At 36.2% G+C, this 16,895-nt stretch overlaps 1 protein-coding gene across 1 annotated transcript in view; it reads left to right on the forward strand.

Moving 5' to 3' along the window:
- C3H5orf63 (chromosome 3 C5orf63 homolog) overlaps nt 1–16,895 on the forward strand; it is a 36,228-nt gene that overhangs the window by 5,683 nt on the left and 13,650 nt on the right. The window contains exons 2-3 of the mRNA XM_003340585.4: nt 12,899–13,017; nt 16,372–16,428. Of these exons, the coding sequence (XP_003340633.1) occupies nt 12,904–13,017; nt 16,372–16,428 (171 nt within the window). The 5' untranslated portion in view covers nt 12,899–12,903. The remainder of the gene's footprint in view (nt 1–12,898; nt 13,018–16,371; nt 16,429–16,895) is intronic.

Raw genomic sequence — 16,895 nt, forward strand, 5'->3', positions numbered from 1 at the left:
TTGGATTACTGTATTGCTGAGAATAGCTGTTATTTCCAGTTGTTCATTGTACATTTTTGTACCGTACATTGTTCACTTGGTTCTGCTTATTTCACTCTGTTTCAGTTTGTGTGAGTCCAGTTTTCTGAGCTCTTCCTCCTTGTCATTTCTTATAGTATTCATTTACAATCCTATATTATAACTTGCTGGGAGCCAGCAGGCCACAATGCCTTGACAGAGTCACACATGGTAGCTAAGGAGGCCACAAAGTGGCCCTTGGCAAGATGTGATTGCCCATTCAGTCCCCCTTGCATGACCTCTCATCAATACCCCTTACCTATGAAATTGACATGATTATTATTCCCCCAAGTCTCAAAAGGAATAATGCAAGAGTGTGCATTAGGGAACCACAGACTGCAATTTTGAATAAACTCCAAGAGTTTAGTCAGCTGTGACTTGCTTACTTTTCTCTCTTTTGCTCCCCTTTTCTGAAAACTGTGTTTAATTATTTCAGTGAATAGCTTTCTTTCTTTCAATTCACTGTGTCCTATGGCGGCCCTTTTCTTCTCCTAACTTCTCCTATTCTGAACTGCTCCTCTTATATTGGGAGCCCTGAATTACTACCCCCCCCCCCAAGCCCTGCTCCATCCATGGTGGGGGGCCTGGGAGCCTCTTGGGGGGGGGGGAAGAACCTGATCCGTTCAAAACTTATGGGGCTTTGGGGAAAGGGACTTACCTAGCCGGGAATGATCCTGTTCCAGCTCCAGAAATGTCATGGGCCTCACTCACAACTCCAGGAGTTCCCTACCGATGGCAAATGATCAGTCAAAAAAATAACAAATGGAAGACAGCTTAATCATTATGGCTATGGGACTGCTTTGCATCTGATAGCTGCTCTGCCATCCCCAGGCCTGGTGTTTATTTTTATACCCATGTTCTTTGACACAGATACATTACCCAACACACATGTTCAAAGAGAGATAATTGGAAATGTGATACATTAACTTTTAACAAATCACTTAATTTGTGATTACAGACAGCATAAAGGTTCCATACAAGATAAATGATTTTGTCACAGGTGACTTAATTTTCTCATTACCCTGTGAGAAGTTTTGAGCTTACAAACAATCAAGGAAATTTACTTATTACTTTTAATAAAAAGAAATAATCAAAAGTTCTAAAAGACAATTCAACAATCACAGCATTGAGGATGAGGAGTATTGGGAACACAATTCAGATTTAATATTAGACTAGTCATTTCTCAGAGTTTACTAGGGAGTTTCCCACTGGTGAGTTACTGGTTTGTGAAGTTGAGTCACTGAGGCATGTTGAAGCTTAGTGTATCTGTAGTGTCTGTACATTTTGTATGGGCCTTTATGATTGATTTGTGTGTTGGCTTCATGAGAATATGTTTCTGTGAGTGGGAAAGTTTTGGGCTTGGCCTGTAGCTGCGGTTTCACTGGGGATTATCTACCTAAGTAAAAGTTAACCCATGATAATCTTTTGGGACAGGGTTTGAGGGTCTGATCTTTTGGTGATATTTTGGAGAATTAGGGTACGGGTATTTTGCTCTTGCATTATTCCTTTTGAGACTTGGGGGAATAATAATCATGTCAATTTCATAGGTAAGGGATATTGATGAGAGAGGTCATGCAAGGGGGACTGAATGGGCAATCACATCTTGCCAAGGGCCACTGTGTGGCTCCTTAGCTACCACGCATGACTCTGTCAAGGCGTCGTGGCCTGATGGCTCCCAGCAATAACTTACTTAGACATTCTCCAATTGATGGGTTTCACTCCCCTAAAAAGAACTGCTTTAAATATTTTTGTACATATAGTTCCTTCTCTTCTGTTTTTTAATCATTTTGGTACATAAACCTAGTAATGGTATTGTTGTGTCAAAGGATATGTATTGTTTTAAAGTCTTTTGGGCATAGGTCCAAATTATTCTCCTGAATGGTTAAATCAGTTCATAACTCCCCCAACAATGCATTTATGTCTCAGCTTTTCCATGTCCCCTCCAAGTATTTTCATTTTTCCTTTTCTGTATATTAGCCAATCTGATAGGTGTGGGATGTCACCTCAGTGTTGTTTTAATTTGCATGTCTCTAATTAATAGTGATTTAGAGCATTTTTGCATGGCTATAGAGACTTTTAATTACTTTGAGAACTGTCTGTTCATATCCTTTGGCCATTTATCAATTGGGGAATGACTTGTGTTCTTATATATTCAACTAATTTCTCTATGCATTTGAGAAATGAGGCCTTTATTAGAGAGACTTTGATTGTGTATGTTTTTCCCTCATTGAACCAATTTTGATGAAAGTAAGGTTCATTTGCTCTCTTCCTCCCATATTCTCCTATACTATGAATGCTCTTTTTATACCTCTTCTATGCATTCTATTTTCCCTTTCTCTTTCTTCCAATACTTTTCCTCATTCTCTAACTTTAATTTAATTTTTTATATCATCTTATCATATTCAACTCACACCTTCACCCTCTGTCTATATATATTTCCTCTAACTGCCCTAATAATGACAAAGTTCTTTGGTTCAAGAATCTCCTGATGTAGGGATATACACAATTTAACCTTATTGAATCTCTTTTTATTCTCATTCCTGTTTACTTTTTTTATGATTCTCTTTAATTTTGTATTTGAGAGTCAGATTTTCTATTTTGCTCTGGTCTTTTCATCTAGAATGTTTGAAAGTCTTCTATTTCATTGAATTTTTTTTCCCCTGTAGGATTATGAATATAATATAATAGTTTTTGCTAGGTAAGTGACTCTTGGTGGAAGTCCTAAGCATCTTTGCCCTCTATACTCTATTTCAGGCCCTCTGATCCTTTAATGTAGAAGCTACTAGGTCTTGTGTGGCTCCTGACTGTGACTCTATGATTTTTAAATAGTTTCTTTTTAGCTGCTTGCAGTATTTTCTCCTTGACCCAGGAGTTTTGGAATTTGACTTTAGTATTCCTGAAAGTTAACCTTTGGGGATCTCTTTCAGCAGGTGGACTCTTTTTCATTTCTATTTTTATCCTTTGGTTCAGGGCATCTGAGCAATTTTTCCTTGATGATTTCTTGAAATCATGATGTCTTTTTAATCATGGCTTTCAGGTAGTCCAATAATTTTAAATTTTAAAATTCTCTTTCCAGGATTTATTTTTCCAGAGCAGTTGTTTTTTCCTTGAGATATTTCTTTTATTTTTTCATTCTTTTGACTTTGATTTGTTTTTTGATGTCTTATGGAATCATTAACTCCCTTTTGCCCAATTCTAATTTTTAAGGATTTTGTACTTTCTTTTCCTTTTGGACAACTCTGCTTTGTAAAGAGTTCTTTTCCTCAGGGAATTTTTGGACCTCTTTTCCCAAGAGACCAATTCTGTCTTTCAAGAAATTTTTATCTTCAGTGCATATTTTTATATCTTTTTCCATTTGGCCAATTTGGGCCTCTTTTATTAATTGGCCTCTTCTGTTTTTTAAAGTATTCATTTCTTCAGTGTTTTATTTTTTTGTGCCTCCTTTAAAGCTATTGACTCTCTTTTTCATGATTTTCATGTATTTCTCTCATTTCTTTTTCCAATTTCTGTTCTCTTATTTCATTTTTTAAAATCCTTTTTGATCTCCTTCATTAATTCTTTTTGGGCTTGAAAGCAATTCTGTTTTTCTTGGAAGATTTGGATACAACAGTATTGAATTTGTTGTCATCTGCTGCATTGTCACCAAAACATCCATGCAAAAGATTATGTCACAGGAAGTAGTACTGTACATGAGCAATGCAGCGCTTTGCAGCGCCGCCACATTCAGTGCTCCTCTCACTGACCACCAGTGAAAGAGGTGCCCCTTCCACAAGTACGGTGGGAGCTGGATACATGGCTTCAGGGGGCCACATGTGGCCCATGGGCCACAGTTGGGTACCCCTGCTCTATAGCTTAAACTGTAACCCTTCCCAATGAAATATATTTAACACATAGTTAAACTGTGTACTTTTCAGTATCTTAAAAAGATGCATTTGAAAAATTGCACATGGAGATACATTCTTAGAAATACAAATATAACCTTGTTGAATGGTTTTAAAAGCATAAAAATTCTAACTGTGAGAAAGTGCTAGGCAATTGTTTAGCCATGTCTGACTCTTTGTGACTTCTTTCAGGTTTTCTTGGCAAAGACCCTAGAATAGTTTGCCATTTCCTTCTCCAGCTCATTTTACAGATAAGGAACTAATGCAAACAGGGGTTAGACTTACTCAGTCACATCGTAGGTATCTGAGGTCCAATTTGAACTTGGAAAGATTAGTCTTCTTGACTCTAGGTCTGGCACTTTATCCACTGTATCCACTGTACCACTGTACCGCCCATGTCAATAAATAGAATGACTATACTATCACTAAAAACTTAAATTTGGTTTTCTAGGTTGGCAAAGATAATAGTGCAACAAACTAGAATGAATAGCAGTTTTGTTTACTGTGACAGGTTTTATGTCTTAAATGAAATCAAGACTATGTATTCTGTTTTTTCATAGTGAAAATACTTAAAACAAATTTCCATTGTGAATAGGGATTTTTAAATCCTTGTTTTAAACATCTGGCAAAGGCAAATCTTCCATAATTACCAAAAAAAAAACTTCTTTGTGTTTTTATTAGTCCTGAATGCTCTTGGCAAAGCCATATTCAACCCATCCAGAGCCATCCTGTTCTTTAAACTTTGTTCTTTCAAATAAAGATTATATATAATTAGTGCCTCATTCTGTCTCAAACATGCATCCTAGTTTATTGCTATGTAGGCTGTATCATTTATTCTGGTCATCTCAATCATTTTTGTTTAGTTTTGTCCTTTCCAGATATTTCAAGTAAATTATCCCCTATTTCTACCTTAACTGTTTTTTCTAAACTTGACTTGTAGTACTTTGGAACACTAGAACTAGACTTTGGAGATCTCTGGAAACTTGTCTATGGACCACCTATGGTTTGCTGCCTGTTTTCCTATAGCCTGTGAGCTAAGAATAGTTTTTATATGTTGAAAATGTTGAAAAATTAATTAAAAGAATAATATTTCATGACATGAAAATTATATGAAACTTAAACTTCACTGTCCATGAATCTTTTTAGGGAAACACAGGAACACTCCTTAATTTTCATAATGCTATTTTTTGTGCTGTAAAAATTAGCGTTGAAAAATTGCAACAGTGACTATAACAACAGCATTTCAAGTGCCATAAAGGTCACTGTCCTATGACATTTAAAGAACTTAAGAACATATCTATCATGTTGAAACAAGAAAATAAGAGAAAAACATTTTTTTAAGTTTAGGGTCAAAATTGGATTTTTCCTGAACAAACTATCTTTTTGGAAAACCATGTTTTCTAAACACCCTTCTAATCACTATTATATATATATATAAAAAAGAATAACTTTGGAAATTTGCTTTTGCTATAGACCTGATAATGTTTCTTAATAAATTCTTATTAAAATCAAAAGGCAAAATAGCAAACATGAAATAGACTGAGGTAAAAATCAGTTTAATGACAGTTAATGTTGTTTCATAATGTCAAGCTGCTTTATGTGCTTTCTGTCCAGTCAAAAATTGAAATAATAAATGAGATGCTCATTTCCACACAAATTTGCAATAAATAAATTTTCTGAGTTCAAGTACATGTTTTTCAGATCTCAATTCAAGTGTAAAAGAAGTTCATATTTCACAATCCATTTAACTGTTTTATTGCAGGACTTCTCTGTACTCTTCAATTGAAAGTGGTTAATCTGCAATGTAATGATATATTAAAAGATGACTACCAAGGAAAAAATCTAATAGAATCCTATATATGCCTTCCAGATAATGTATATTCTCAATTAAAATCATATACTCATGGTTTGATATCAATATTTGACAGTACTTTTATTTATTAATTATTTGACAGTGTGAAAGGGTATTTTCAAAGATAAAATAGGTAAAATATCACTATAGATGAATAGGACATTTCAACATTTGTAATAAATTTTTATGATAGGGAACACTTACTTCGTATTCCCATTAATCAAAATGTTATCCTCCAAAAAGAATTCCAGTCTTCTCTTTTAGACCCGTATTATTTTTAAAAAGTATATTCAATTATCATTATATTTTTAATTTCATCAATAAAAATTTGTGAAAGTTTATTGTATAAGAAACGACATCATGTCCTCAATTTTGCCTCTTGACCTATAAAACCTAAAGTATTTACTTTCAGTACTTTAAACAGAAAAAGTTTACCCATGGCTGCTCTAGTACAATGTTCTCATTTTACAGATCAGGAAAATGAGGCCCAGAGTGGTAAAATTAATTAAAAAAAAGACCAACCCTTAACTTTTGTTGTCTTATCAATTCTAAGATAGAACTAGGCAATTGGGATTAAGTGATTTGCCCAGAGACACATAGCTAGGAAGTGTCTAGGCCATATTTAAACCTAGGACCTCTTGTTTTTAGGCTTGTCTCTCTATCCACTGACCCACCTAGCTGCCCCTTCCACTGGTTGTTTTGGTGTCATATTTAAATATAAATGTAATTATATTCACTTTTCTTCTGCTTTTAAATAACTTAAGTCATTAACTAACCTGAGTTTATGAAAAATGCAGTACCAGTGCTTGAAATTGGTTATAGGATATTTTTGGAACTTTTTGGATTTTATTTTTTTGGATCATTGCTTGGAGTAATCTAATCACATGTTACAACAGGAAAAAAAAAGCAAAAAAGTACACCAGCATTTCTGGAAGTAGAGCACCTAGGTTCAAATCCTATTTCTGTAACATGCTTCAAAGTGTTTTGCCCTAAGGCGGTCTTCCCCACCCTTGCTGCCTCTGCTGTGGCTGCCTCCTTGCTGCCCCTGCCCAAGAATTTAGAGATTTCCCTGGCTTTGGCTCTTAACTCTGGCTTGGCAGGTAATGGGGGGAATGGGTGGGCAGCTTGCGCTTTTTCTCATGCAGTTTTGCCCCCTTATGGTGTGGGAATCTCCACTTGCTGCCTACCTTTCATGCTGTATCCAGTGGGAGAGCCCCTTTACTTCATCCAGTTTTGATTTCTGTCCTTTTGAGACACTTTGTAATCATCAGTTGGAATCTGCTACTAAGCCACCATCTTGGCTCTGCCCCCTATTTCTGATATTTACTATCTGTATGACTTTGAGCAAGCCATATGGTCTCCCTAGCCATCAGTTTCCTCAGCTATGAAAGGATTTGATGTCCTCTGTTCCTTCCAACTAGAAATCTATGATCTTATGAACCTCTTTGTATTTTTTGTTTCTTTTTCCTTCTTCAGATAGTTGGCATCTAATTAACTAATATCCACTACTACACTGCTACTACTAGTATCATCTATCTACAATAGAATTGCAAGAGAAGGATTGTATTTAAGGAGTGTAATAATTAAAATTAAATTATGAGGCTGTTAGTAGTATTATTACATTTAGTACATTTATTACATCAAAGTAGTGACAGTAAAGAGAGGGAAATGTAGGAAAGTAGTAGAGAGTTGACTACACTATTTGCCATTTGATGAATTAAAGCTCACCAATGGCTAGGGTTCTTCCAGGTTCCAATCTTCTGCCAGAAGAGTGTCAGAGAGAGAAAGCAGGCCTTCTTGGTCTCAGCTTATAAGCAGTTTTCTCCACCTACTAGCTCTCTCACATCATATTTCAGGAACCAATCATAGTTCCTTAATTTGTCTAGCACCACCCAGGGTAGGCAGTGCCTTTAGGATCAGTTTCCTATCTCATTGGTTTCAACTTCCTTTCTCTAAGGGCCTGTCTATATCTGCACATCTCAATGGTATTCTACCTCCAGGTCACTGATTGATGACGTCAAAACAAAATGACATAATGGGAGGAGGAGTTCCCTTCCCACAGGGAGGGAGATAATATAGCTACTTACTATAAATTTGCCAAGTTGGCTAAATGCCAGGGTAATATCTCTACCCTATAGAGAGGTGATTCCTCAAGATAAGAGTTGAGATTGAAATGAGCAAGTAGTTTTTGCTACTTACTCTGACACCTTCTAAAGTAATAGATTTAGATGATCAGAACCATTGATTGGGTAAACTGATGCACAAACTCTCTCAAACTTAAGGCTCTCTTTCCCTAAGGGAGAGCAAACATCCTGTGACACTGTGACAAACACAGACCCCTGGGGACCTCAGACCCACTTTCTCAGAACAGGAAGAAGACCAAGAGATACACTGCCTGTAAAATTAAGAACATGCTTTAATAAGCAAGGACACACATGTGCCTGTGGAGCAAATTGGCCTATTGCCAAGGAGCTCAAAGTTTAGCCGGTCAGTGGCTTCATATAAAATTCTAACCAAGAGGAGGCAGGAAATAGAGCTGGAGGGGTTAATCCAGGGAGGGGTCTGCAGTGATATGGATGGAGAATTCCCAGGAATGGCGACTGTGGGATGGGGGTGGGGTGTTATATGTAATGGATTCTCAAGTACAAGAAACAAAATCTTTAATACATGTAAAAATAAGATGCTGGGAGACTCTTTTGGGTAAAGATATGCCTTTATTGTGACTGAAATAACAGGATCATAGGTCTGAAGATTCCCCTACTGAGTCTGCAACCCTAATCATTGACAGTGGCAGGTTTTTAAAGGCAAAAAGAACTTATAGAGTGGAGATGGGGGAGGGGTGACGACTTAGAAGGACCACTCTTGACTTGAGCAATAGTGACTTACAGGTCATGGACAGGTCAGAACACTTTTGGCCTGGGCTTTTTTATAGGTCGTTCTTGACAAAGTACATCCCAAACCCCAAGAGCCCACAGAGAGCCCCAGACCTCTCAGACTCCAGCCCTTTAAGGCCATGATGGCAAACCTATGGGACACATGCCAGAGATGGCATACAGAGACCTTTTTGTGGGCACATATGCCAAGGACCCAGTGCCCCCATTCCCTGCAGCACAGAGATCTCCAGAGTTCCTAACCAGAAAACCAGAGGGAGGTGCAGCTGGGCTACTCACTTGCCTCCCTGCCCAGCAGTCCAATGGGAGTGCTTCCTTTCTCCCCTGGATAGAGTAAGGTGGGTGGGTCACAATGCTGCATACAGCAGAGTCTGCACGTCTGTGGCAAAGCCATTTCCCATGGTGAAGTCTGTGTGGAGTGAGAAATTAGTGTGTTATTCTCAAATATATTAGCAATATTAATATATACAAAATGCATACTCCTAGGACCCTGCAGTACAAGATTGCCCCACCCCATTCAGAATACGAGACAGAAACAATTTATATCTCTACTATTAGAAGCAACCTGAATCTTTACTATGCAAAGTATTTTAGGGATGTCTTTTGAGTTTGTACTTTAAAAATGTTCAAAACTGTAGTCTAGTGATATAGGAATAAGTTTTATGAATCTGAGACTAGGCTAATGGCCTCTTCCCTATTTTACAGCTCCCTTCCTCAGTTTCTTTCACCAGCAGCCTTGGGCTGCTTTAATTTGCATTCTTAGTTCCTTCACCTCTTACTAGCCCAGCCTATTCAATTTGTATTCAAAGGGGTGCCTGCCTGAGGAGAACAGATGGGTTTAGAAGCTCTGGAAAACACAATAGTGGCTTGTCTGAGGTACTGTTCTGGGTTACTATAAATATTAAAACCAGGCTCTGACCTGTAAATTTTACTAAAAAAGGTGTTAGTTTTGAGGATACCTCCTTCAGGAAGGTAGGAACATGATGGGGTGAATATGTCAGGATGATGTCATTTAACCTGAGGGTTATAGTTTCCTATAATAAGGGGTTTTCTTATAATAAGGGATATTATAATAATAAGCTGGAACTTTTTTGTTTTTTTTCTGGTCACCTTTTTCTTTCTTTCTTTCCCTCTCAATAAAGCATTGCATTTGAAATGGCTTCCCAGTTCCCTGAATAGTGGCTAAAGAGGGTATACTTTGAAATTTTCAAGGTTACCTCAGTTTCCACTTCACACAGGTTGGAGAGAAGCTAAGTTTGAGGGGATCATAGCTCACAGTGGAGCACGTAACTAGAGGAGAGCAAATAGCTTGCTCCCCTCACCTATCCCTCTCCCCTAGCCTGACTACATCACCTGCCCCCTGCTCAGCAGTTCATTGGGAGTCCTTCCTCCCTCCCCTGGATGGAGGAAGTGGGGAGGGGCAAAAAATGTGGTCTCTGGAGGGGACATTTACACAGCACTTGGTCTGGGGGGTGGGTAGGAGGTGGCACTCCATCTCTAAAAGGTTCTCCATCACTATTCTAAGGGCTTCTGTCCTCCATGACCTTTGGGTAACCATCTGCTCCCTGTAGACTCTTACATGAATTAGTTTGATATAAAGTACATTATAAAATAAGTTTATATACCCAGGATTAACATAGTAACTCACATATGATTAATATGGTAACATGCTTAAAGTTAACTATTACAATATACATATACTATTTGAACACACATTTGAAATTATAACTAAGATTACCCTGGAACTATATTCTTAATCTGGTTACCAAACAGACTCTTGTCTGGGACTCTATTCTTACTAAAATAACACATTTACAAAATATCAAAATAAAAGAATTCTTAAGCTAAAACAAATGAGGGGCAGCTTAATTAAGTTTCCATTTTACATGCATTTGGGGGTGGTGCAATAACATTCTCTAGAATGATAAACAAGTGTGTGAAATAATCATGTTTTCAGGCCTTAGAACATAAAAAGTGTCCAGAATCAATACGAGCAGGTGCCTTGACATGGTTAAATGATAACAAGTAAACAGTTCCAAGATGACTCACCCTAACAGAGATGGGAAATCAGATCTGTTTTGGTAAGAAATTCAAGGACTTTTGGTTATCTCATCATCAAAACTGTGAGAGCTAGTATAGAATAAATTAGTTGTGGGCTAATGGGCCCGAGTCCAATCAAGTATGGCAGGGTATAAGAACCTGTTTCCCTAGCCACCTCAGCCAGGCTGTTTAGATCACACTTTCAAAGACAGTTTCTTTAAGTTACTCTGGGTCCCTAGGTAAATGGTCAGTCAGTCTTAAATATCTTCATTACCCACATAAGTAGGACAAGCCTGTCAGGCTAATTTACCCAGTTGAACATTTTTTTGAGTTATTAATACAGGAAGTTAACACAGGAAGTAGAAATGCCTCAATATACAATAATATTATTGTGGACATTTCAGTGGAAGTTCAAATACATACAACTCCACTAGAAAGAAGTTCTTGATTAAATTATGAACACTTTCATTGTTAATATTTTACAGAGTAAAACTAAGTTAAATATAGTATAGGCTCTGTGCCTATTCTCCTAACCCTCTAGTAGATTGGATTCCCAGAAACCAGTTGGCTTTTTTCCCTTTAGTAGTCTTGGGATAACCCCAAGATGCTGGGGAATACTACCTAATATTATCGCTCACAAGCCTCTATTAGCCATTCTTAACCCATTATCTATTCATTTATATCAATTATCCAGTCAAGGTTAATTAGCTTTTGGTTAGAGGTATTTACTAAGGTTGGCAGCTAAGTAGTACAGTTTATAGAATTCTAGGTCTAGTGTCAGAAAGACTCTTCTTCCTGAGTTTGAATCTGATCTCAGACACTTACTAGTTGTGTTGACCATGGGCAAGTCACTTATCTCTGTTTGCTTCAATTTCCTCATCAGAAAAATGAGCTGGAAAAGAAAAAGCAAACTACTATAGTATCTTTGCCAAGAAAACCCTAAATGGGGTCACAAAGAATTGGACAAAACTGAAAAACAGTTTAACAGTAATTTGCTACGGTGGTATAATAAGAACAGTAGGCAAAAATATCCCCAAACTCCATACTCTTCCACAAATGCATACAGGATCCAGGGGGAAGTATTTAAAGCTTAGCAGGTACATGTGGCAAAAGAATAACAACTCTTGGATGTGTTGAAAGTCTTTTTTTCCCCCTCTTTGTGAGGTCTTCATGAAGGTTGAGAAAATGAAACCCAGCATTCCAGTATCAGGTCAGCCTAGTGATAAGCAACTTCATCCAAACTTCTGAGGAGATATCACTTGATTAGTGAGGTTTGGACCTCATTTAGTGCCTTTGATTAATTGATAAGTGTTCTCACCTGATAAAGGCATCATAATTAGAGCATCTTGTTAGTTTAAGTGGGATGGAGTGATTGACTGATTCTGTCAACTTCCCCCTCTCCTTCCTCAACCCTACAGAAATCATTTTGGAAGTGAATAGATACTATCATAAGTAAACATTATATATTCATTTTTTAAAATGAGAATGTCTATTTTTATAAGGACAAAGCCCGGATGAATGTAAGGAAAATTAAAGGATCTTCAAAAACTCAGTTCTTTTAAAATGCCATGGTTAATACTGTGTTCATGCTTGCATATATTTAGTAGAAAGTATAATGCATTTATGTTAGTTTAGCATTTGTATGTAGCTAGTCTACATTAGGAAATGGTAGCCCAGCCACCATGGCAGAGAACTCTAAAAGTAATATTGCCCTTACCATTCAAACAATGAAGAGGTTTTTTTGCCATTCTCTGTGTAGAGGGTTAAGCTATTGTGCTTGGGATGCTAACCAAAGAGAATCAAGCTGCAGAAAGACTTAAAACAGATTTTTATAAATTAAGCACATTATGTAAAACAAATAAAATTAAGTTTTTCAAAATTGATGATTTTTTTTCAAATATTGCTGTTATGATATAAACTGTTTTCCTTTTTTTACTCATTTCATTTCCACATCATCATGAATGAATTTTTTCTCCACTCCACTTGTTTGGGGAACATAATTAAAATAAAAACATATTATAGATTTGCCATGGGCTACTGTGACACAACCAGCATCTGAGGAACAAGATTAATTTACTACTTGTGATCCTGATAAGTTTGTTGTCATTTACAGTTCATAATTATAAAGAAAACTATGTGGAATACATCACTTTACTGGTTTATTTTTATTTTAACAGTCAAGATGATTTGGTTTTGGTGCAACAGAGTACAGCAAGTTCAATATACCTTGGGATTATTGTTCAAAAAAAGTTGTTCCTCTACAAAAACCCTGCCAGTGCTGACCCTGTTCACAAAGGTAAAGAGCTAATTGATTAGTATTTTGGTACAGACACTAGTTGTTCAACATTGTCTCAAAGAAGAATAATGACATCATGGGTGATGTCTCCTGGATTGGATTTAAGTGAGGCAGAGTTGCACAAAGTTTCACTGTCTCTTCCAGAGAAGTCCAGTGGCAAGACAAAAGGCAGTGGCCTAGGAAGTTGTGGATATCCTTGGCATCTTTTATGGCTGACTAAGCTCTAAGTGCACCACAGTGCCTGCTTCAGTCACCTTCCTGGATGTTGGAATGACTCATTCTTATTTGCCCATTCTTCCAGGAGAAGTCATAACATACTTGGAGTAGGCATACCCCCAATTTCCTGACTGGTTTGAGATCCTTTGGTTACCCTCAGTCTGGCTTAGTCCGCCTCCCAAGATTGTTTTACCAGGATGTGGCTGCTGTGCATGCTATCACATTTCTGTAGATTTCATATAAGGGTTGGTAGGTCTCTGGGGATCAGTACAAATGGTACAAGGTATTATGCGTCAGAACCTTGCCATCCTTCTTTGACATTACCCTGATAAACATGGACCTCTTTTTTTTTTTTAATTAAAATCCTTACCTTTTGTCTTGGAATCAATATTGTGTATTGGTTCCAAGGCAGAAGAGTGGTAAGGGCTAGGCAATGGGGGGCAAGTGACTTGCCCAGGGTCACACAGCTGGGAAGTGTCTGAGGCCAGATTTGAACCTAGGACCTCCCGTCTCTAGGCCTGGCTCTCAATCCACTGAGCTACCCAGCTGCCCCCATGGACCTCACTTTTTAAAACCTCCTTTGATATTAGTTTCCAGTGAATTTTTGGAAATAATTATCTCCATAGTTTTATATATGCCATCTGTCTTTCCCCTAAAAATACTTTAATATTTGTTGTTGTTTAATCCTGGGTGACTCTTTGTGACCTTGTATGGGGTTTTCTTGTTAAAGATACTGAAGTGATTTTGACATTTCCTTCCCCAGGGGATGGAGTACATGGGTTGTTCAGGGTCCTCCCTGATAAAGAACTCGCACCTCTGATGTGAGGGTGAGAAAATATGGACACATTTTGGAATTTAAAATTAGAGCATAAAGAGGAAATATAGTGGAGTAAATTTTTGCCATTCAGAGATTTTTATGCCAGTTCACAGCATATTCGGAACAATGTCTTCTTGCTCACATATCTCCTCTCCCTCCCTTCTGAAAGAGTGTGGTCATGACATTTTCATCCAAATCTAATTTGCCAGACTGCTCTCTAGTTTTCCCAGCAGTTTTTGTCCAACAGTGAGTTCTTACACTAGTAGTTATAGTCTTTGAGTATTTGAACACTAGGCTATTAATTAGGTACCTTTGCTCCTATATATTGTCTACCATACAATTGTTCCATTGACAGACTTTTCATGTTTTACCTAATATCAAGTAGTTTTGATAACTGCTTTGTAGTATAATTTGATGTTATTTCTAAGTTCTCTTCCCATTTTTCCACAATTATTTTTCTGGAGAATCATCTCTACTTTTCCCCTTCATATGAATTTTTTGAATATTTTCTCTAGCTCTTATCAAAGAAATACTTCAATATTTTAGTCCTATGTCTATCAAAGTAATATTTTGATAACTTGACATAGGACTGAGTTAATTAATTTAGATAGTATTATCATTTTTATTGACAGCCTAACCATGAGGAATTAATATTTCTTAATTTATCTAGGTCTGACCATATTTCTATAAAAAGGGTTTTGTGACTGTATTCATATAGTTCTTTTGTAAGGAACTTGGTATGATTTATTTTGCAATTCCTCTATTTCTTCCAACTGGATTTTTTAGTAATATATTGAAAGGTGAATGATTTGTGCAGGTTGATTTTATATGCTGCTATTTTGATAAAGTTATTATTTCAAATCAAACTTTTTTATTTGCCTTTCTATGATTGTCTGTGTAGACCATCTTATGACATGGCAAAAATTAATTTGTTACTATGCTTATAGTCTTAGTTGTATGGCTATGCTAATTCTTTAATTACTTTTTCTTATATTGTTAGAGTTAATTCTAGTTCTATCAAAATGATAGTGGTAATAGTGGACATCCTGATTTTACCATTAAACTAAATACTTTTGAAAATATCTCCTTCATCAACATTACATGTAATTCTGGTTCTTGGTTTTAAATAGACACTACTGACCATATTAGCGGAAAATCCACTTAGTCTTGTGTGTTGTTTTCTTTTACAGAAATGGTTGTTATCAAAAGCTTATTATATGGTTTTTAAATGGAAGCAAAGGCATGAGAGAGATATTTATAATGAGACTCAAAAGAAACCAAATGGGTATATTTCTTCAGTCCTCAGTTGTAACCTGAGTTGCAGAGGTTTCAGCTGAGAAGAACCAAAGATTAAAATGAAGCAAAATCCTTAAAAAGAAAAATATATCCAACAATTAAAGACAAGGACTTTCAGTCTTCCTCATTCCAAAAACTGGAACTCATTTTGGAATTATTGACCCAACTGGTGCCTTTTACCACCTATCAGTTCATACAGGTCTTCACAAATTTCTCTGAAGCTGTGCCTGTTATCATTTCAACAGCAGCCCATCATATTTATATACCATAATTTGTTCAGCCAATCCCTAATTGATGAATACCTCCTTAGTTTACAGGTCTTTGGTACCACACACACAAAAATAGTTGCTATAAATCTTTTGGATATATAGGTCCTTTCCCTCCTTATTTTATTCCTTTGGAGTAGACTGGATATGAATTTTGTTTTTATTTTTTCTTTTTAATTGGGTGAAGGCAGGAGATGGGACAGAACACTTTAATTTTTAAAAATAAATAAAATAATCCAGAATATATGTAATGTCTAAAAATAAGTAATGGTATGTGTAGAAGATAATCTCTCTTTTCAACATCTGAGATAAATTTAGGGATTAATGTCCTCAAAAAAAATCACACCAAAAAAAATATATAAGGCTTTTCCCTTGAACTTAAAGGTATAACAATCTTTAAAACAGATTGAATATGAATGACATTCATTCTTAGAAAATATCTGAGTTATTTTCATAAGATCTTTGAAGGGTTTATATTCTTGAAAATTATTGTGCATTTCACATAAAGATGATCCTACAAAACTTATGCTAGTAACAGATTTCTTGGAAATTAGAAAATTGAGAAAAAATCAAAAGATTGAAGAAAATTAGAAGAAACTAATGTCATGAAAATTTCCTTAGTAAGGAGATACACAGTAACGAAAGATGAAACATTTGTAAATCTGATAACTGAACAAAGACTAAGGCATATATAGCATATATAGCATAGAGGAAGGCTGGACTTTTTGTATAACAGTTTCATTTTTCTCTTTTATCTAGGATCTGTGTCCTCTTTGTGATGAAGCAAAAGAAGTCCTCAAGCCATTAAAAGATAGGGTAATATATATATATATGTATATATGTATTTTTGGGTATCTCTGTGTGTGTGTGTGTGTGTGTGTGTAAAATGTATGGTCTTATTTCTTTCTTTGAGAAAAGATATTAAATAATTTCCTCCTACTTTCCTTTGTTTTTTTTTACATATATTGCTGATTTTCATATTCATTAAATTTAAGAAGTATTGATTTTTCTAACCTATAATACTTACTATTAAAAAAATCTAAAATGAACTCTGGGACAATGTTAGTGCTTTTTAAAAACCTTTAGCTTTATTCCTTTGATATTTCTGGTCAACAAATCTTCACATTTCCTGAATTTATATTCAGAAACATTTCTGAACTAGTTTTCAGGAGATACTCTATTCAGGGAATATTTTGTTCTAACAAGAAATTATGAGCCCCAGTGATAAATATTGGAACAAGTAAACTAGAAATGTAACTGATTCAGGGTGAAACTGGCCAAGG

This window comes from Monodelphis domestica, chromosome 3 (assembly GCF_027887165.1).
Source record: "Monodelphis domestica isolate mMonDom1 chromosome 3, mMonDom1.pri, whole genome shotgun sequence".
NCBI lineage: Eukaryota > Metazoa > Chordata > Mammalia > Didelphimorphia > Didelphidae > Monodelphis > Monodelphis domestica.